The 20,173-nt window shown below is 32.3% G+C and overlaps 3 protein-coding genes across 16 annotated transcripts; 2 read left to right on the top strand and 1 right to left on the bottom strand.

Moving 5' to 3' along the window:
• Positions 1 to 1,704: 1,704 nt before the first annotated feature.
• LOC114400713 (type I inositol polyphosphate 5-phosphatase 4-like) lies at positions 1,705 to 6,736 on the top strand. Of its 14 annotated transcripts, none has more exons than XR_003663992.1 (13): positions 1,705 to 2,342; positions 2,430 to 2,517; positions 2,868 to 2,936; positions 3,163 to 3,256; positions 3,374 to 3,478; positions 3,561 to 4,179; positions 4,261 to 4,454; positions 4,592 to 4,700; positions 4,807 to 4,955; positions 5,114 to 5,422; positions 5,792 to 5,966; positions 6,056 to 6,175; positions 6,362 to 6,736. XR_003663992.1 is itself a non-coding variant. In XM_028363313.1 (13 exons), the coding sequence occupies exons 1-13, from the start codon at positions 2,313 to 2,315 to the stop codon at positions 6,366 to 6,368; spliced, it is 1,770 nt and encodes a 589-aa protein (XP_028219114.1). In that variant the 5' UTR covers positions 1,705 to 2,312; the 3' UTR covers positions 6,369 to 6,736. The 14 variants fall into 14 exon arrangements, 8 of the variants coding, with proteins under 8 accessions (XP_028219114.1, XP_028219112.1, XP_028219111.1 ...); XM_028363313.1 differs by having other exon boundaries at positions 3,163 to 3,207; positions 3,403 to 3,478; positions 5,114 to 5,304; positions 5,894 to 5,966; XM_028363311.1 differs by having other exon boundaries at positions 3,403 to 3,478; positions 5,114 to 5,304; positions 5,894 to 5,966.
• Positions 6,737 to 12,023: 5,287 nt separating this feature from the next.
• Positions 12,024 to 15,317, bottom strand: LOC114399583. Its single transcript, XM_028361788.1, has 4 exons — positions 14,940 to 15,317; positions 14,773 to 14,799; positions 14,443 to 14,511; positions 12,024 to 13,643 (listed from the first exon to the last, which is right to left on the bottom strand). Exons 1-4 carry the CDS (start codon positions 15,265 to 15,267, stop codon positions 13,417 to 13,419), a joined length of 651 nt encoding a protein of 216 aa, XP_028217589.1. The 5' UTR covers positions 15,268 to 15,317; the 3' UTR covers positions 12,024 to 13,416.
• A 1,073-nt stretch (positions 15,318 to 16,390) lies between these two features.
• Positions 16,391 to 18,575, top strand: LOC114399692 (non-specific lipid-transfer protein 3-like). Its single transcript, XM_028361903.1, has 3 exons — positions 16,391 to 17,145; positions 17,217 to 17,273; positions 18,079 to 18,575. The coding sequence occupies exons 1-3, from the start codon at positions 16,812 to 16,814 to the stop codon at positions 18,234 to 18,236; spliced, it is 549 nt and encodes a 182-aa protein (XP_028217704.1). The 5' UTR covers positions 16,391 to 16,811; the 3' UTR covers positions 18,237 to 18,575.
• Positions 18,576 to 20,173: the final 1,598 nt, after the last annotated feature.

Raw genomic sequence — 20,173 nt, 5'->3', positions numbered from 1 at the left:
GGATATAATTAAATAGATACTCTTTTATATCTTAGAATCAAATGTGCAACTATATGTTTAATTGAACGTGTGAAATTATGTTGGGTTGGAAACGAATATTTTATAATGTAGGGTAAATAATCACTTTTGTTTTTGAATGTGTAATTCGTTGACAAATACGTCTCTAAAAGATGAAAATATAAAATTTAGTCTCCAAAAGTGTAAAAAGTGCAACAAATATATCTTGTCATTAACTTTCATCCATCACCGTTAATAAAATAGTCTACATGAGAGAGAGACACAAATTTATCATTGAAATGATGGCCAACGTGATCATCTCTAATTGCCAGCATAGAGACATATTTGTCATATAATATTTTTTTAACTTTTCTTTTACTCACTTCAGTGACAAATGTGTCCCTGAAAGATGAAAATACAAAATTTAATCCCAAAAATTGTAAAAATTACGACAAATATATCAAAACGTTAATAGTAAATTGTGACTAATTATTATAATTTGAAAAAAAATTATAATGATTGTGAAATTTTTTTTAACAAACTCTAAATTAAATTGAGTCTAGAAAAAAAAATACTCATTTTATAAACTATAAATAATTTTTTGACACTCTCATGCTTGATGAAAGGTTCAAGTAAAAAAATGTTTATTGTAAAGCATTATACTTAAATTAAGTCCATGAATAATTTTTAGGAAAAATTGCAATTGAAATGACACTTTTAATTTGTAAAAAAAACACTCACCTCCTTTGGAATGATTTTTTTAAAGGTTATGATTTTTTAAATGATCAATCAATAAAAAATAATTGTGTATGATTTAAAAAAATTAAAAATCAACAAACTTTTATTATAATTTGTAATTTGATGTCATTGCATATACCAATAGACATTCTTATTTTATTATAAAAAATTTATTAAAAAAACAATTAAATAAATTATGTTGATAACTTTTATTTAAGAGTTAACAACCAAATGATTGATTTTTTTTTTTGTAGTTGAAGAAAAGTAAGAAGAATTCGCCAAAACAATAAAAATTCACTTCTATTGATAATATTTTATGCATGTCTCAACCATGGATGAAACTTAAAAATATATAATAAAAACAAACACTTACCAGTGTGATATAGCTTCCCCAAAATTTTGTCGTAGTCATTATAATTTTTTCAAAATTATAATAATAAGTCGCAATCTAACGTTCGGATATATTTGTCCCACTTTTTATACTTTCGGGAACTAAATTTTATATTTTCATCTTTTGTTTGTCAACGGAGTGAGAATATGAAAAGTCAAAAAAATATTATTATAAATATGTTTGCTGGTAATTAGAGATAGTCACCTTGACAATCATTTCAGTGACAAATTTGTTCTTTTGTGTCACGTTGACTATTTTATTAACGGTGACAGACGGAAGTTAACGGCGGGATATATTTGTTATACTTTTTATATTGAGTATTTATGAGCGAATGTAAGAACTAATAAAAGAATGACTAGGTAGGTTATAAATATGATGTGGGTTTCACAAGATTTTATTATTTTTAATAAATTTTAATTAATAAAAAAATCAGTATAAAAGAGTATAATAGAAAATGTGTTATTAATTTTATTTTTTTATAAGAAAAGAAAGATTATTGTACAAGAGGATTTATAGTTGTGCATCATGTTGAACCATTTGACTAAACAGTGTTTGGGTGTGAAGGAATGAGACCATTAACAATATATAAGCAACCATAGTTGATAGTTAGAGGTTGTGTGTGTGAGCTTAGGTGGGTGAGGTAGGCCTTGGATAGTTGGATTTGCTGTAAGTAAAAGGCCTCGAGGGAGAGCCAAACAAACTTGCCTCTCTTCAAATTCGCTGTTTTCCTCTCTGTTACCTCAACGAGGTTTCTCCACTCTCTCTCTCTCTCTACATGTTTCTACCTTGTCTTCTTTTTCTTCCTCGGTACTTCACCCTCTCTACCCTCATAACCTTAAACTTCACAACTGGGGCAGCACTTAATCCTTTCTTACTTCTGCATATTCTTCAGCCTCGTCACATTGCTTTCATCACCTAAGCCATTTTTCCCTCCTTTTTTTCATCTGTTTGAATGGAGAGACATATAAACCAAAACATGAAACTCAACAGAAATTAAGGTTGTCCTGTTCTGAGACAGAAAATTGTCTTCTAACTTAACACTCAGTCCTCACACAGTTCGTTCATGAAAGTAAGTACTAAGGAGCTTTGATTGAAAGAAGGAACAATAGACAGTGTGACATCAATTCAGAACCTTTGTATCCGTGAATAGAGAAAGCTTCATGAAGTTGTGAGCTTTGTCCCAACAATGAGAGATGAGAACTCGAAGAAGAGCAAGGTTTGAGAAATGCCAGCTCTCCTTCAAAATTCATTTGCATTTGATTTTCTGGGATTGGCATTGCTTACCCTGTTTTTCTTGTTCAAGCTTTCTTGGTCAAAATCATTGGTCAAGAAGTGGTTCAATATCAAGAACAAAGCTGAGGATTTTCACTCAGATGAGGTTCTCTCCCAAGGTGATTCTTCAATTTTTCCCATCACTTTGATGTAATCTACATTCTAGGGCTATCTAATAGGGAATAATCTTAACTTTTGTTTTAAAACCGAAAAGGGCATTTTTTCTGCTTCTAGTTCAACTAATTTTTGTGTGCACTAAAATAATTTTTTTTTCTTGTCTGTTTCCATGGGTATGCTACTTGCAGCACAGGATCTACCCTTTGTTGTTTTCCTTGTTCCATGGTTTCTAATTCTACCCTTTTTGTATACAAAATAATTCTGCTTTTTTTTTTTGTTTTGATTTTGTAGGATGATAAAATGATCGTCAAAAGAGCACAGCTTTGTTAACTTTATGGCTTTCCTTTTTCAGGTGTTGATGAAGAGTGTAGCAGCAACTATTCAGAAAGGGAGGCATGCACCATCAGGAAAAGCAAATCAGGTTCAGCATCTTCTTCATCTTCATATCTCTTAGGAGCACACGTTTTCAAATCCTTCTACTATATAAAAGATCAAAAGAAATTTAGACCACGCTTTTTTGTCGTAATTTTGGAAATCTATTTGTTCTTTCTTCTTATTCTTATTCTTTGTTTCTTTTTCATTTTCTATAGTTTTGGTTTCTACTAATCTAGTAATCTCCGATGTGTAATCTCTATTTTGATACATAGAGAGATCAAGCAGATGGTACTCAGACAGAATGCGAAGAGGAAGAGGTAAGAATGACCTTGATGAAGCTCAGGTTACAGATGTGTATAACTATAGGTATGCGGTATGCTTCATGTAGCTGTGTATTGTATTTCATTATCCTGGCTGTTACTATTGCAATGAAATTTAAGAATTTTTATTCTTTTGAGCTTCGTTTCTCCCTTTTGGATTCAGAATCTTTGCTGCCACTTGGAATGTAGCAGGGAAGTCACCTCCATGTTATTTGAGTCTTGAAGACTGGCTTCACACATCTCCACCTGCTGATATCTATGTTCTTGGGTAAATTGCTGACTATATAATGTTCAATCTCCTTTACTTATGCAAAAGTTCACTGAAATATTTTGCATTCACTTGGCCTCAGGTTTCAAGAAATTGTACCTCTTAATGCGGGTAATGTTTTGGGAACAGAAGACAATGGTCCTGCAAGAAAATGGCTAGCCCTTATTAGGAGGACCCTGAACAGCCTTCCTGGAACAAATGGCGGATGCCACACTCCTTCGCCCCTCCCTAATCCTATTGTAGAGCTAGATGCCGATTTTGAGGGATCAATGAGGCAGAAGGCAACTTCTTTCTTTCAACGAAGATCCTTCCAATCCTTGAGTCGTAGTATGAGAATCGATAATGATATGCTAATGCCCCAAGCCTGCCTTGATCGCCGTCTCAGTGTCTGTGATAGAGTGATGTTTGGTCACAGAACGAGCGACTATGATCCCAATTATCGATGGGGTTCCTCAGATGAAGAAAATGGCACTGGTGACTCCCCAATTACAGCACAATATTCACCAATGTCATATGGCGGTTGTTTCTCTACAGAAGACAGTGATAGACACACAGGACACTCAAGATATTGCTTGGTTGCTAGTAAGCAAATGGTTGGGGTATTTCTAACTGTTTGGGTGAAGAGTGATATAAGAGATGATGTTCACAACATGAAAGTGTCTTGTGTTGGCAGAGGCTTGATGGGATATCTTGGAAACAAGGTACATTTGACAATCTATTTCAATAGCAAAGTTTATAATGAACTAGGGAAGGAGACCATTTCATTCTGTTGGATTTTCCAGGGATCAATATCAATTAGTATGTCATTGCACCAAACAAGCTTTTGCTTCATTTGTAGTCATTTGACTTCTGGACAAAAGGATGGTGACGAGTTACGGAGAAATTCAGATGTAATGGAGATTCTCAGAAAGACAAGGTTTCCCCCTGTCCTAGACATCGGTGGTGAGTATTCTCCTCAGACAATTCTGGAACATGAGTAAGCCCCTCATCTCTACTGAATGTGATCTATACCATGCATCTGATACTTGGACATTGTGAATTTAAATAAAATTTACTACTAAGTGCTAACTTGTACCCTAGTTAAGAACTAAACTTTTGGTTTAACTGGTGTAGCCGAATAATTTGGCTGGGGGATTTAAATTATCGGATAGCCATTTCTTACCGTGCAGCAAAAGCTCTTGTTGAGATGCATGATTGGAAGACTTTGTTAGAGAATGACCAGGTATGTTACTATTTTGGTCCCTTTACAAGTAATTCTGATTAATCTTTGCTCCTTTCTCATATTGCTTCTAAGTTGTACCTGACCATTTGATATCTTTTTCTTTCAGTTGTGTATAGAGCAGAGGCAAGGTCGAGTCTTTGAAGGATGGAATGAAGGGAAAATATATTTCCCTCCCACTTATAAGTATTCAAACAATTCAGACAGATATGCAGGTGATGACAGACACTCAAAACAAAAGAGAAGAACTCCAGCATGGTAGTCTTCTTTCTTGCAAATAACTTCTTGTTTGAATCAATGAAGTGAAAAATATTACTGGAAAAGAGTGGGGAGGGGGGGTGCGCAAATAAATGATACTATTGCCAAATGAAATGTCCTGGATCATTATTTACGTAAAATAATCTCTATTCATGAAGGTGTGATCGTATCTTGTGGTATGGAAGGGGCCTTCACCAATTATCATACGTTCGTGGGGAGTCAAGATTTTCTGATCATCGGCCAGTGTATAGCATGTTCTTGGCAGAGGTTGAGTCTGTTAGCTGTAACCAAATAAAGAAAAGCTCCAGTTCCAGGATTGAAGTAGAAGAGTTGTTTCCACATTCACATGGTTACGGCTACACTGATTTGAACTACTTTTGATGAATGCCTAATTGTCTATAATTCTTATTCCATGAGATCAACTAGGCTATTTGAGGGAACTGAAACAGTTTAGTGTATAACACAAGGTAATTCACCTCAACAAGAAAATTCCCATAAATATTCTCTACCCTGTTCGATCATCCTTTAGAATTTAGCTTACAGAAAATCAAACTCGGATTTGCCATTAATTCTATTTCCTACAACTTCAAAATTCAATGAAGGCCAAGATCCAATATGCACAGGACTACTAACTGGTCTTTGTCTTCAAAATTAATTAGTTAATTGCTAATTGACCAAATAGTTCAGGTCTAGCCGTACCTACTTTCACCAAATAAGTAGACATTTCTAACCACAAGATTCATTTCAAGGAATAAGTACTTATATTGTCTGTTCTTGGCTATTAATTTGAGTCTGCAGAAGTTGATGCTATAAATATTTCAAATATTTCTTGACAGTAATGGATTTGACCATGTCGTTCTTCCTAATAAAGTTTCTAGTTGAAATGTCATGCAAGCCTTATCCTATACTTGACTTGGGGCCCCTCCTCTTTTAGGTAGGCAATACAGTGAGTGAGCAATTGCCAGCCACAATGATGATCGAGACATTCTGTTATCCTCACTTTCAAACAAGGTTGTCCTTTGCCCCTCTTTCTTTTTCTCGGTTTCTCTGTCTTTTTTCTTTCTATAACTACTAAACCTTCTCCATACACCTTGTTGCAGCTGCAGAGTTTGTGGTCTTGCACTATGGATATTTGCGGCTCACAGCCTTATTGGTAGAATAATGGCTATGTGGATCAAAGAAAATATACAGCATTTATTCTCAATTCTCATGAATGAGAGGTTAGTCTCTAGTATAAATCTTAGTATTCTGATATATTAGTCTCTGACTCTTGGCTAGAGAATACCTCGGATTAAACAACAACAAAAAAATGATAATGTAACTAAAATTAACTTGTGCTATGACTCAGTGAAGTAACAACTAATAGTTTTACTTCACTAATTTTCTTGCCTTTGTTATTTTTGCAGGATTTGAAGATTCTAACCAAGGTGTTTGACTTATTCTTTAACACAATTGAGATAAACCAAGGGAATATTTGTACCCCGTGTTAATTATCTTATTCGTTTATCTTGAGTTCTTAACCACCCTATTATTTTCTTATAGCAGCCAACTTTGATGAGAATCATTGCAGCTAATGAGTGAAATTTATGTTGTTGTTTTCAATTTTGTTTTTATGAATAAGTTGCAACAAAAAGGAAAAAAGGAACCACGCTACTTAAACTGCTTTGTTGGCTTTTACCAGTAAGTCATTATTTGTACCTGATGCCTAAACTTCTTTTTCCTTTTGTTTCATTCTGATTCGAGCACGTCTCATTGAGCAACATTTATTCAGTTTCAGTCAATGTTTATTCTTAAAGGAATAATTTCAATTCACATAATGTTAACAAGAATGATGTTGTCTTAATAATTTGTTACACCAAAAAACAAAAGGTTACGGTCCTTTTTTTTTTTTGGATCGTCCGGTTTAGAATTTTTCGTGATAGGTTTCAAAAAAGCTAATCCGTTAAAGAATGACAAAATTGTTTTAGCTATGTAATGGAAAGAGATCTACGTAGCAAAGTGTACTTTTTGTTTGACTAATGTGATCCTTTCAGAGAAGAAATTTTCTGACCCCAATAATGACCCACGTCTAAGTTGTCAAAATCTAAAATGTGGACCACCATCATCATGGATGCAATTTCCATTAACCTTCCCAATAAATTCTCAAGTAAACAAGTGTTTTGTAGGACAAATCCACCAATGAATTTGATGCTCAACCCACATGCCCTCGTTATAAGTTAGTGCATTCATACAATTCACTTGTTTATTTGCATTTATCATATACAGAAAAAGGGTCTCGGTCTCTTTATAGAAGACGTGGATTTGCATTTTATAAACTAGAAGACGCGTGTATATATTATACTAGCATTTTTAACAATACGAATTACTAGACTTAAAAAAGAAAAAAATATATGTACAGTTCCATAGGTGTTGTAAGTGTTGTTCTTTAATTAAAATTAAAACTGTCTCGATAATACACAAAAAAAAAATTACATTAACAAATCAAATCATGTATATTATTTTTAATTGGACAACAACACTTATGCAACTGTATGTAAGTTTTGTCGGACTTAGAAATTATCCGAATTGATTATGGAATGTTAAAATATATTTTTGGTCCTGCAAAATTATGAGTATTTTTTTCATCTCATTAAATTAAAATTGGTTATTTTTTGGAACATGATTCAAATAAATCCAAATTTATAATAATAATTTTTTATCGGTTATGCATGTGATAGATATAAAGACAAAATATAAAAGAACAATATACATAGGTTTTTATATTCAAACCTTACTTTGGGGCAAAAGTAATCAATTCCAATTTTATAAGGAAAAAAATATTGAAAAAATTTCAATAACAAATTTAGAATATTTGTATATTTATGAAGATGAAAAATAAATTTTAATCTTTAGAACGAAGGTATAAACGTTAACTTTATCATCAGTTTTTTTGCACTCAATTCAGTTGAGGTATAAAGAAAAACAATAATTGTGTGCTGTCAATATCTTTAAAAAAAAGTTTAAAATGTTTTTTATATATAATGAGAGGGGGAGAGAGCAATTATTCATAAACACATTAAGTTCGTTATTCTTCGTAATGCCGCAATTATTAGACTTTGTTTTCCGGCTAATATTGAAAGTTGCGTTTACGTCATTGTTAAATCTTGCTAGTTTGTTTGTGTTCGTCAAATCAACATATCAAAAGCGTCAGAGTGACTGCAGTTTAAAGAGGCAACACCTTGAAGAAACAATTAACAAAAGATAAAGAAAAAGTGTTTTGACTCGCTACTTTTTCTCTTTTTTTACCAGTAGGTATTGCCTCACCTTAATTAATCTTGTAATAACTTCAGAATGATATTATTGCCGAAATAAGTGTATAATTTCACTGTATTTTAAGTGCGTGCATATCTCAGTTTTTATAATTGGAGAGTGAACATGACAGTGATCTATGATATATACTTTTTTCAAATTTATATCTTATATTTTTTATATTAACAAATTGTCATTTAATACACAAACTATTTATTAGCAATTGGTAATATTTCATATATAAAATTACCTTTTTTAATATAACATATATAAAATTACATAACAACTTTACATCTCAGTTTTAAAACTGTATAAACTATAAAATTGGAATAAGATATATATTCTAATTTACCAATTCCTATTTTCATTATGTATAATTCAATAAATATAATGAGTTAATTATATCTACAACAATGATTATATATACAGAAGATTCCCACATTTTACATAATCTAATCATAATTATTTCGTACTTTTTATTCTTCCAATTTTCTTCCATCTCATCAACGACTTTTTAAAAAAAAATTATCTTAAACCATGACCAATATTACCCAAACCTCATCTATTCATTTTCCTATTCAGGAGAAAATTATGACTATTAGAACATTAAAATGAAGATATTTTTTGTTCTCAAGATTTATGGGACATTGTAGAAGAAGGATTCATTGCTTCTACATACACTTCAGTTCTTAGTGCAACACAAAAGAAGAAGTTGAAGGAGAATAAGAAAAAAGATTCAAGGACACTATATATTTTACAACAAGCAATAGATGACGCAATTTTTCCAAGAATAATGGATGTCACAAATGCTAAGGATGCGTGGAGTACATTGCAGGAGGAGTTTCAAGGCAACGACAAGGTATGTGCCATTAAACTTCAAAGTCTAGGACAGGGCTTTGAGTTAATAAAGATAAAGGAGTCTGAAACTGTTAAAGACTATTATTCTAGGATAAAAGAAATAGTTAGTCAAATAAGAGCATATAGAAAAAATATTTTTGACAAGAAAATTATTGAGAAAAATCTTATTTCTATTCCCCATAGCTTTGATGTAATTGTGATTGCAATAGAGCGAACCAAAGATTTGTCTACTTTACTAGTGACGACTTATGAATTCTCTTGAAGCGAATGAGCAAAGATTGAAAAGGCACGATGAAGACTCTCTCAAAAATTCCTTCCAATCAAAGCTCAAATTACAGTCTTAAGATGAAGAAACTGGTGGGAAAAAATAGAGAAGTTTCTAGAAACAAACATAATTCTAGAAATTTCCCTAAGACCAATCAAAAAAATATCCTCCATGTGACATATGTGAAAAGACAAATCACTCAGAGAAGGATTTTTGGCATCGTGGAAAACCACAATGTCATTATTGTAACAAAATTTGGACATGTGGAGAAGAATTGTTGCAATAAAAACAAGCATCAAGCAAATTTCATCAAGAAGCATGACAATGAGCAACATCTTTTCTATGCTACCCGAGATTCTAGCGATAAGACAGGTGGAAACTAGTACTTGGATGGCGGTTGCAGCAATCACATGGCTGATGATAGAAGCATCTTCAAGGAAATTGATGATACTGTCAAAGTCAAAGTTTGAAATGGCACCATGGTAGAGTCAAAAGTAAAAAGGCACTATCATGGTGGAGACAAAGAAAGGTACAAGATTCATCAAAGATGTCTTACTAGTTCCAAATCTTAAAGAAAATCTCTTAGGCATTAGACAAATGATGGAGAAAGACTATTCTCTTCACTTCAAAGGAGATACGTGCACTATCTGATAAAAATAACAAAAAAAAAGAGATTGTCAAAGTTAAAATGGAGAAAGGAAATAAAATTTTTCCAATAAGCTTCAAGTATACTACTAGTACTAACATTTCCATGAGAGCAACAATTGATGATTCATGGTTATGGCATCGAAGATTTGGTCACTTCCACACTCAAGCTTTGAAGTTGCTACATGAAAAGAATATGATGAAAGGTCTTCCATGCCTAGATGAAAATAATGAAGCTTGTGAAGCATGTCTTCTTGAAAAGCAATACAAATTACCATTTTCAACTAACAAAGCATGGAGAACTAAAGACTTGTTGGAGTTAATCCACACTAACATTTGTGGACTGATGAGGATATCATCACTAAACAACAACAAGTACTTCATCCTCTTTATTTATGACTTTTCTATAATGACTAGGGTCTACTTCAAAGAAAAATAAAAGGTCTATGGAATATTCAAGAAGTTAAAAGCTCTTGTTGAGAAACAAAGCGGGAAACATATTAAAGTAATAAGAAGTGATTGAAGCATAGAATATAAGTTACATGAAGATGAAAGTATCGAGCAAAAACTTACAATCTCATACTCTTCGCAACAAAATGGTATGTCTCAAAGGAAGAATCAGACAGTCATAGAGATGGCCAGATCAATGTTGAAGAGAAGGGATTGCCTAATACATTTTGGGCAGAAGCAGTTCACACTGCAGTCTACATACTCAACAGATGTCCAACTAATGCAGTTCAAGACAAGACTCCTCTTGAAGCATGGAGTGGACAAAAGCCATCAGCTAAAAACCTAAGAGTATTTGGGTTTATCCGCTACATGCATGTGTTAGACCAAAAGAGACACAAGCTAGAAGACAAGACTATAAGAGGAATCTTCTTGGGATACAATACCTAATCAATAGGCTACAAAGTCTACAACTTATAATTGAAAAAACTCACCATCAGTTGAGATGTTAAGGTTGATGAAAATGCTTCTTGGAATTGGGAAGTAGAAAAAGTTCAAGAAGTGGCAAAAGAAGCATGTATGCTTTCATCACCTCTACAACAAGATTCTTCACCAGAGTCTACTCCAAGACGAGTAAAATCCTTGGTGGACATATATGAAACTTGCAACACAACTATACTTGAGCCTAGATACTATGAAGAAACTTCAAAGAAACTAAGCAAAAGCATTACTAGCTTGAGCACTACAAGACCAAAGAACGAGTATTTACGAAGGCACTATCAAGAACAAAGTTCAAGTTACCATGGACCGAATTTGGAGTTACTAAAATTTGTATCAATGAGGAATGTTAAAATATGATACAAATTTCTAGAATAGAAAAGAAGGTCCTAGAAGTTCATGATTTATCTAGAAGTTAAATGTACTATAAACGTATAAGAGTATTGTTAAGAACAATCTAGAAACATTTATGACTTAAGTAGATCGTAGTATTCTAGACTATTGTATAAAGTCTAGAAAAATCTATCTCTAGAAGTATGATGCCACCAATCTTGCTTGCCTATAAATAGGCTTACAATACCTCAATGTAATGAATTTGAAAAATCAATGTATACTCCTCCTTTCATTGTCTAAGAGCTACACAACTACTAAGTCATCTACTACTTCTAATTAATATTTCTAACTACACCTTTATCCTAAACCAACTATCAATCACCATCCAACAACTAACTATCTTTCTATTCCCCTAAAATACTAACATCAGCAAACATTTTTCCTTTTTCCATCATCGTCACAACTTCATAAGTTTGAACGAAGAATTCACCCCTCAAAATAGCTTGAGTGCGTGTTTGGATAAGTGCTGATAGAATTGATTTTTGAATGAAATTGATTTTATAAAATTAATTTTGGTTAAAATTGATTTTGAAGTGATGCAATATGCTTGAATGTTTTCATTATATGCAATAGCTATTCAAGGTTGCTTCAACTCATAATCAATTATAAATTCATAATCAATTTTGAAATCTTCTATAACTTGAAACCAAGCATGTAAAAATAGAACAAATTAATTTAGATCCAGAATCAATTTTCCAACATGAAATCAAACATACATTAAGTCAAGTTGGATACCAGCTATCTTAGCATCTCTCAGTAGTGATGTGACATTTGTGCCCTATTTGCTTGGCAATATGCTTTCAAAAGAGAGGAGTATGATGAACCAATTCAAACTCCGGCTAGACACATCTCATCGAGGAGATCATGTGCTTGATCCAGCCATCGAAGTGAAATGCTTGCATTAATAACATGAACCAAGGCTGAGTTGTCATTGGAGAAAGGAGAATCTTCTCTTTCTGCCTTGAGAAGAAACATTGCTAAATCATTGGTCTTGCCGGCTTCTAGAAAAGCTTTAACTAATTTCACATAAATTGTTTCAGTTGGCTGCAGTATACCATGTTTGGTTATAATCAAGTCCACCTTCATTTGCAACTTGGCTAATAAAGAACCAAGTTTAGCTTTTGACTCAAGCTTTAGAAAACTCCTCCTACGATAATACAGCATTTGTAATTGGCCTGTTATTTTCTAAACTATCTTAAATCTTTATTGTTGTTCAAACTATGCACAGAAGCCAGTCCAGGAGAGTGGCTATGATCAATTTCAGCAGCATTTATCATATATTTGACAGATGCAAGAGAATTTGTTGCTTCCTTTGCTTTCCTAAGCATTTCCAAAACCATGTCTGATGCAGAATCTAGATCCCCAAATTTCAAATGGCATATCAACAAACAATTATAGAACTGTCGGAACTATAAATCAGTTAAATTTGGAGCTTCCTCTATGTGCCTTTGCAGCTTCTTGAGCTCTTCTCTTGGCCCATTTCTCTCATACACACGTGCCACTATTATCAGTAAATTTGCAACAGCTTTGACACCAATTCGAGGCATCATATCAAGAAGCTTCTCTACCTTCCTAGATGTCTCAAATATGAGCAATGTTAAAATCAACAGCATTTGGTTTCATGGCTATCAAAGGTGCATTGCTCTTTTTATGCGGATCTACTCTATTGTTCTGGAACAAATAACCTATTTCAAGAACTAACTCAGCAGCAAGGTAACTTTGGCTGGGTCTTGAGCCTGGACCAGGATTCTTTCAGCCACACTAGAGAAATATAGTCCTTGAAGAGTAATTTTATTCTCTGATCCAAGTGGAAATGCTTGCCAACTTCATATTGTTTATATATATATATATATATATATATATATTGGTATCTTTTTCTTGCAAAATATCTTTAATAATAAAGATAACATTTAAGTGTGACACCTATACACAATCTTACTCAGCAACTGTGTTTTAGTATACACTTAAAGAAGTTTGAGGGAGGAGCTGAAGCTTTTGCGCGCCTCGTACATTCGTCATTGGTCTCTGGATTATGATTTGTTGTTATACATTGTACATTAACAACTACTAATAGATGCCAAAAACCAGGATTCCTATGAAGAATGGAAAAGCTGAGGGGGAAGCAAAAGATGAATGAGATGCTGAAGGACGTGGAGTCAACACTGGTCGGATTTGTGGAATTCTAGTTCTTGTGGGCGTTTCTGCTTCCACTGGTGATGATGCTGGTGACAGTTCCCGTGCCAATTGCATATTTTCATATTTCTGTGCTTTGCCCATAGCCACCATTCTTGAATCTGCTCAGTTTCTCATTTTAGTGGATGTATAGTTGGAATTAATTTTAAATAAACTGTAAAGGATGTTTTAACATTGTGTCACATGATTATAAATTGTTATATAAAATAAATATATTAACTTTTAAAATAATTACTTTAAAATTTGTCACGTAAATTTTTAAATAGATTGATAATATAAAATTTTGACATCAGCACGTTAAACTTTTGTTTTTTATATATAAAAATGGTGCAACTTATGTCTTGCCCTCATTGATTATATTAATGTATAAAGAGTTAGGAACTTAGGAAGATAAAATATTAATGTATAAAGAGAGAGTTAGGAACTTAAGAGGATAAAATATTTCTTTCATTAATTTTAAGTTTTTTTTTATAGATTACATGCATTTTTTACTAAAAACAATTATGTTGAGTTAAATAGAATTATTCTATGAGCAACAAAACTAATTTTCAAGTTTTAAATAGATGATTTATATTTGGAAACTTATCAAATCATTTCCTGAGTTGTTTTATGTATTGTTATTATAAATATTATTTTTATATTATAGAATTTGATTAAAATATACTGTTGGTATAAAATATTTTTACATTATCATTTAATAACAAATTTTCATATATAAAATATTTGTTAAATTTTATAATAAATATTTTAAAATTCACACCAAAAAGTAATTTTTGATTTGCTAAAAAAGTAAAAAAAAATACAGTGCATGCAAATTAAATTTTTATTTGTATCCATTTGTGGATTGAAGTCCATTTTTTTAAAAGAAAAGAAAAAACCCTTTGGGCACATTAGTTATACCTTGTGGGCTTAAGGGTGATGTAGCAATTGAAGGGAGAGTTGGGCTGTTCGGTCCAAGAACTGCAGGGCCTGCCAAAAAGTTTTTTAGCTTTTTTTTAACCAAAGAAAGAGCATAATTGAAAAAGAAATCCAAATTAAAATATTTTGATAATATCGATTATAAACAAAAGTTGATTACAAAAATATAGTGTAAATGGAATTTTTACATAGATAAAAAATATTTAAAAAGTAACAGTAATATATACGACTGAATTTTGGGAAATGCAGTAATAAATATTAAAAGTACTAACGAGGAAAAATAAAATCTTGTGAAATGCAGTTAATCAATACCTGGAACTAGTAAAGGGGAACCAGAAGCTGCAATTTATCCTCCCAAAGAAAAACACTATTAGAAATCTAATTGATTTATCAGGAAATGGAAATGGGAAAATTAAAGTTTGTCAAAATGCACAAATATTTATATGCAATGGAGCATGAATTATTGAATTAGTTTGCACCTTTGCACTGTAAAGGAACTCCATTAATGTTGCATGCTTGTGAAAGGGAGAGGGCAAGAGCTTGGCTAAGGGGTTGTTGGAAAAATGGAGCATTGGCAGAGATAACCATGCAAGCACAATCCATATTAGTGCTCATCAAAGACCTTAATAAATCACAACACGTACTTGGTGGCACTAAACCATTATTAGTGCTTCCTGTAATGATGTTTGCACATGGTGTGAAACTGCTCATCATAGATGTTGTGCAGGACGTGCTAACTTGACCATAAACCAAATTTACTGAAGCCACTATAAGGGTTGCTAGTATCACCCGTATTTGAAAAGCCATGAGGGGTATGAGGATTATTTTTTGATGGAAGAAGATTGATGTGTAATAGGATGGTCTATGTTTTGATTACACTAAGATAAGGAATGGTTTTATATGCTACAATAGAGAACAGGTAGATATGAATATGATAAAGGAGTTCAACTAACTTGACTAACATTTGATCCAGTGAAGACCATTCCTGTCAATTGCCCCAATTATTGTTACAAACTTGCAATTTGGTATGGTTTGGCTAGACCAATTTCAATAGTTTGATGGAAATTAGTTTTTAGGATTTTTGACATTTGTATTAGACTACTGACAGATAAATCTGAGGATGTATCTTCCTATTGTATTGCAAGAGTCTAATTGATCCAGCAATGGACGCTTTCTCAACTCTTCTAGTTGTTGTTGCCTTGCCTTTTGTCAGCCGCAAACAAAGTGAAGGAATTAGAAGACCGTGAAGAAGAGGAACAAATACTAAAAAATCCATTCTAGAACGTCATATAGGTCCTGCTGCACAAAATTGGCACACACTTCAAATTGACCATAGGAACTAACCAAATTAAAACTAATTCCCCCAAACAATTGTCATCATTAAAGTGAGAATGGAAAACCTCAATGCTTAACTAAAAGTAACACATCTTAACACATTATTATCTTATTAAGGTGAAGGAAAAATATATTGAAGGTTTCATTTCTTAGAAAACGATGGATCTAAATGCTAGAGCTGTTGTTAGAACATCAATGACTGATAAGATCCCTCAAGTGTAGGCTATTATAGGGTGGGTTATGTCAAATTGTCAAACTCAAACATGCCCTGTTGTGAACATGTCAATGAGAAATACTTCCCATACGCATAAAATAGGATCCCTTAATATAAATCATTATATATATATATATATATATATATATATATATGTATATGTATATTTTTTTTTTCTTTCTATTCTTGGCGTGATCATCTAGGAAAATAGAAAACATAGGAAATAGAAAAATGGAAAAGTTGTTGGAAAAAGTATCACATGTTTCAACGGTTCTAAGCATTATTTTTTTGTTATTATTCAATGCGTTAACATTTTCACTCCCTTTAAGTAGCCCGCTCCATTATGGATCATAATTATTGCACCAAAAGCATGAAACATTGCATAGGCACACTAATTCCACCATAAATCATTCTCAAAAGTAAAGTCATCATGAAAAGATGATACAAATTCTCTCCTTTCAATACCCGCAATATTACTCATGCCTTGGGGACATATCAAAATAGTAACCAAGAAAAGATAAGAAGCATATATAGAACGACACATAGGGCAACTTTATTAAATCAAAATGGTAAAGTTTCAGTCAGATTCTTAACAAAGAATCTACTGCCTACGTAAAGTAAAAAAAAGTTGTTCACCACTTCACCTGCTGCACAAGCTAGCCAGCTGCCGCTCTTTAATTCACACTTCTTTTTGTCACACTAAGTCATTCCATTGTGACTTTTCTACCTCCAAGATCCAAAGAAACCCATTGAGCACTTAAATATTCTCTCATTTGATCAACAACATTGGCGGGGGAATATCATGGCATCTAGAAGAATTGAGATGCTGCTGAGCATGTCCCTTGTGATGGCTCTTTGGGGTGTCACATTGGCTCAATCTGATCAATCAAGTTGCACCAATGTGTTCATAAGTCTTTCTCCCTGCCTTGACTATGTAACAGAAAATGCCTCTATCCCTTCTTCTTCTTGTTGCTCTCAACTTGCCTTTGTGGTGAGGTCACAGCCACTATGCCTATGTGAGGTTGTTAATGGTGGTGCATCATCTATTGCTGCAAGTTTCAACATCAATCAGACTCGAGCTTTGGCACTCCCCACTTCTTGCAACGTTCAGACACCTTCTATTAGCTCCTGCAGTGGTATGACTGAATTTTGTACCAGAATTTTTTGCACTGTGTAAAAAGCTTACCTTGTTATGTCATGATTTCAGCCTCAGCTTCTTCCTCTCAAGGTGTTTCTGTTTCCAACTTTCCGAATTCCCCTTCAGGTACCAAACAGAAATTCATTGATGCTTTTTAAGTAAAACATTTAGAGATGTGACAATGATACGTGCTAAACATTGGATAAAACATTAAATAGTAATGCCTTAGGCTATGTTTGTTTTAACATTCTGCACCCCCTAAATGGCCGTTCAGACAAAAGTAAGAAATTATGGCTTCTCACACAAAACGTAGCTTTGAAATGGGTGCCCATCATTTAGAGTGTGTCTGGGTTGTCGGTACGCAACCCAACTTACGTTTTCAAAAGCAAGGAAAGACATACTTTTGGATCCAACACACATTCAAGCCTTGACACTGGTTTTCCAAACATACACTTAAACGGTAAACCAAACATTCACCTAAACAGTAAACCAAAGACAATCTTACTCAGCATGTGACATATTCTTTTCAATATACAATATGAGGAGAGTCTGAGATACAAAGTGAGTTAGATGGGTAAGAAAGGAAAAAATAAGAAAAAAGTTTTAATTTCAGTCTTCTCTTGCTAACAAAACTACTATGCTAACAACTACCATTTGTTGATAAAAAAATATATATGAGGAGAGTCTCAACTTTTGGGTCTGATTTCTTGTTTAGTAAAATTTCAAGGAGAATTTTACACTGTAGCAAAGAATGTGATAGAAAATTTGTTATAGGTTTCCTTCAATCCTGAGTGGCCCAAGAATTTATGTCAAACTTATTGCATACACTGACATTTTCAACACCAGAAAAATGGGAGCAATTTGTTTTAAGTTTCTCTCACTTTCATTATTTTTAGTTAGCACTGTGAATCTGACATTTTTATTGGCATAGGAATTGGATCTAACACTGTTTCATCAACGACCGGAGGCAGTAGAAGTGTCGGTGCCTCATATCATGGAAATTCAAGTTCAACAAAATTGCCATGTTCTTTGTTTGTCATGTTTGTCCTTGCAACGACTTTGACTTTCACATTCAAGACCACGATCTAGACAACGTCTCTGCACATTTTTAAACCTTCTTATTATCTTCTACTGCTTCGAGCATACCCACTGGTATCATTTGTCCTTTATTCTTATTAAAAAAAAAAAAAACTTAGGATTAAAATTTCCCCTGTATATTAGATGTAAATTTTTATTTCTATTTTTCTTCTAGTGATGTCTAAGATATATATGTGCTTTGATTCTTAGTTTCTATCGGGACATACTGCCAAAATTCTGGCCACTGCCAAATTTTGGGTCAACCATGCACTGAGTTGGAACAATACTCTCTATTTCATTCTACGTTTCTACCATATCTAGAAAGTTAAATGAGAAAATTTCTTGAAATTATATGTGAGACCGGCATGATTAATTTAAACAGAATTTAAATTGAATTTTTTCAAAATATTTAAAATCATAAATACTATGTCTAATTGTCTATAACTTGTTCAAGTTCCTTAAAAAAAAAAAACTTATTCAAGTAAAATCAAAAAGTATAATTTATAATTTAAAATTATAAAATAAATATTAATAATAAATTTAAGAAGAATTGAAATTTATGTTAAATTATAAATATTAATAATTAATTTAAGAACAACTGAATTGGTTTTGAAAAGTTTTAATCACACATGTCAAATGCATGGTGCTTTTGTACCTGGTGTTTCCTACAAATTTAGGCACAACTTGTGCTTGAAGTTGGTTTTATCAATAATATTAACATGTTTTCCTTTAAAAAAATGCATTTTTTTTTTATATTCTAGTTGTTTTTTAAATTAATTTTTTAAATACACAGGATATGTACTTTCTACTTTAAGAATTTAACTCTTCTAACATAAGCCAAGTACACTTTAGAGGACAAAGTACAATAATAATTATTAAATAAAATTTAACAGTTGAAATTATAATTAACTTTAAATTTTATTGAATTTTAAATGTTTTCTAAATTATATTCTTAGTTTAATTAAGTTGTATTTTTATTTTCTTTCACGACTCTAGTTCTGAAAACAAAAATTCATGATATGTCGTCCCTTTACAAACCAGTTTTGATCAGTGTATTTGAAGAAAAGCAGGTTAGGTTCTTCAACATGCATACAGAATTGGTGATTTGCGAAGCAGGCCAGGTTTTAAGAATTCATGATCAATTTAAGAATAATGACGTACGGACAATTCAGTTCATGCTATTTGAAATCTTGAGTGAAAAGAAACTAGAAAATAGATAAATATAATTATGATAGCTGATATGATATAATTAAATAAACTAATAAAAAAAAAGGGGTATCATCATCATGTAATATAGATTATTATTAATCGAAACAAGAGTGCTTGATTATGCTGATAAGCTATAACATCAGTTTCCAATTTCTTTTTCTTTTCATTAACTGCATGTATATGATCGATGACTCATCAATTCTAGCCAAGTTACTACCACTCGTGTAACAAATTTTAGAAATCGTGATATTCAAGTCATATTACATAAAGGTCACTTGATTGGAACAAGTTAGGTATGCCTAATTAAGTTAAGTAGATGAACAAAACTGAGAGTATAAGGTGCCATGGCTTGTAATTCATTCTGGTCATTGTTTAGATGTAGCCTATGTTTCATGAAATTAGTTAGAAGCAAAAAAAATAATTGATAATTAAAATTTAAAAAATTAATTTATTAAATTATAAGTGTTCGATAAATTAACCGTTAAAGCTGAAAAATATAAAATAATAAAAGAATAATAAAATTAAGATTTGTGTGTCTGTGAATGATATGAAAAACGTCGAGCTTGGTGAATTTGATTACAAAGGCAACATTTTCTTCTTTTTTATTTTTTTAAAAAAAAAAACTTAGTGTTAGGTTTAAATCTGAGAAATATATTACCAGTAATCTGAGAAATATGTTAGCAATAAAATTTGTATGAGTGTACGTTTGAATTTTTATTATTATTTTTAGAAGATTAATC

The sequence above is a fragment of the Glycine soja genome, chromosome 19, assembly GCF_004193775.1.
Source record: "Glycine soja cultivar W05 chromosome 19, ASM419377v2, whole genome shotgun sequence".
Taxonomy (NCBI): Eukaryota; Viridiplantae; Streptophyta; class Magnoliopsida; order Fabales; family Fabaceae; genus Glycine; species Glycine soja.
Note: the sequence above shows the minus strand (reverse complement) of the source record. Positions and strands in the feature narration are given on the sequence as shown.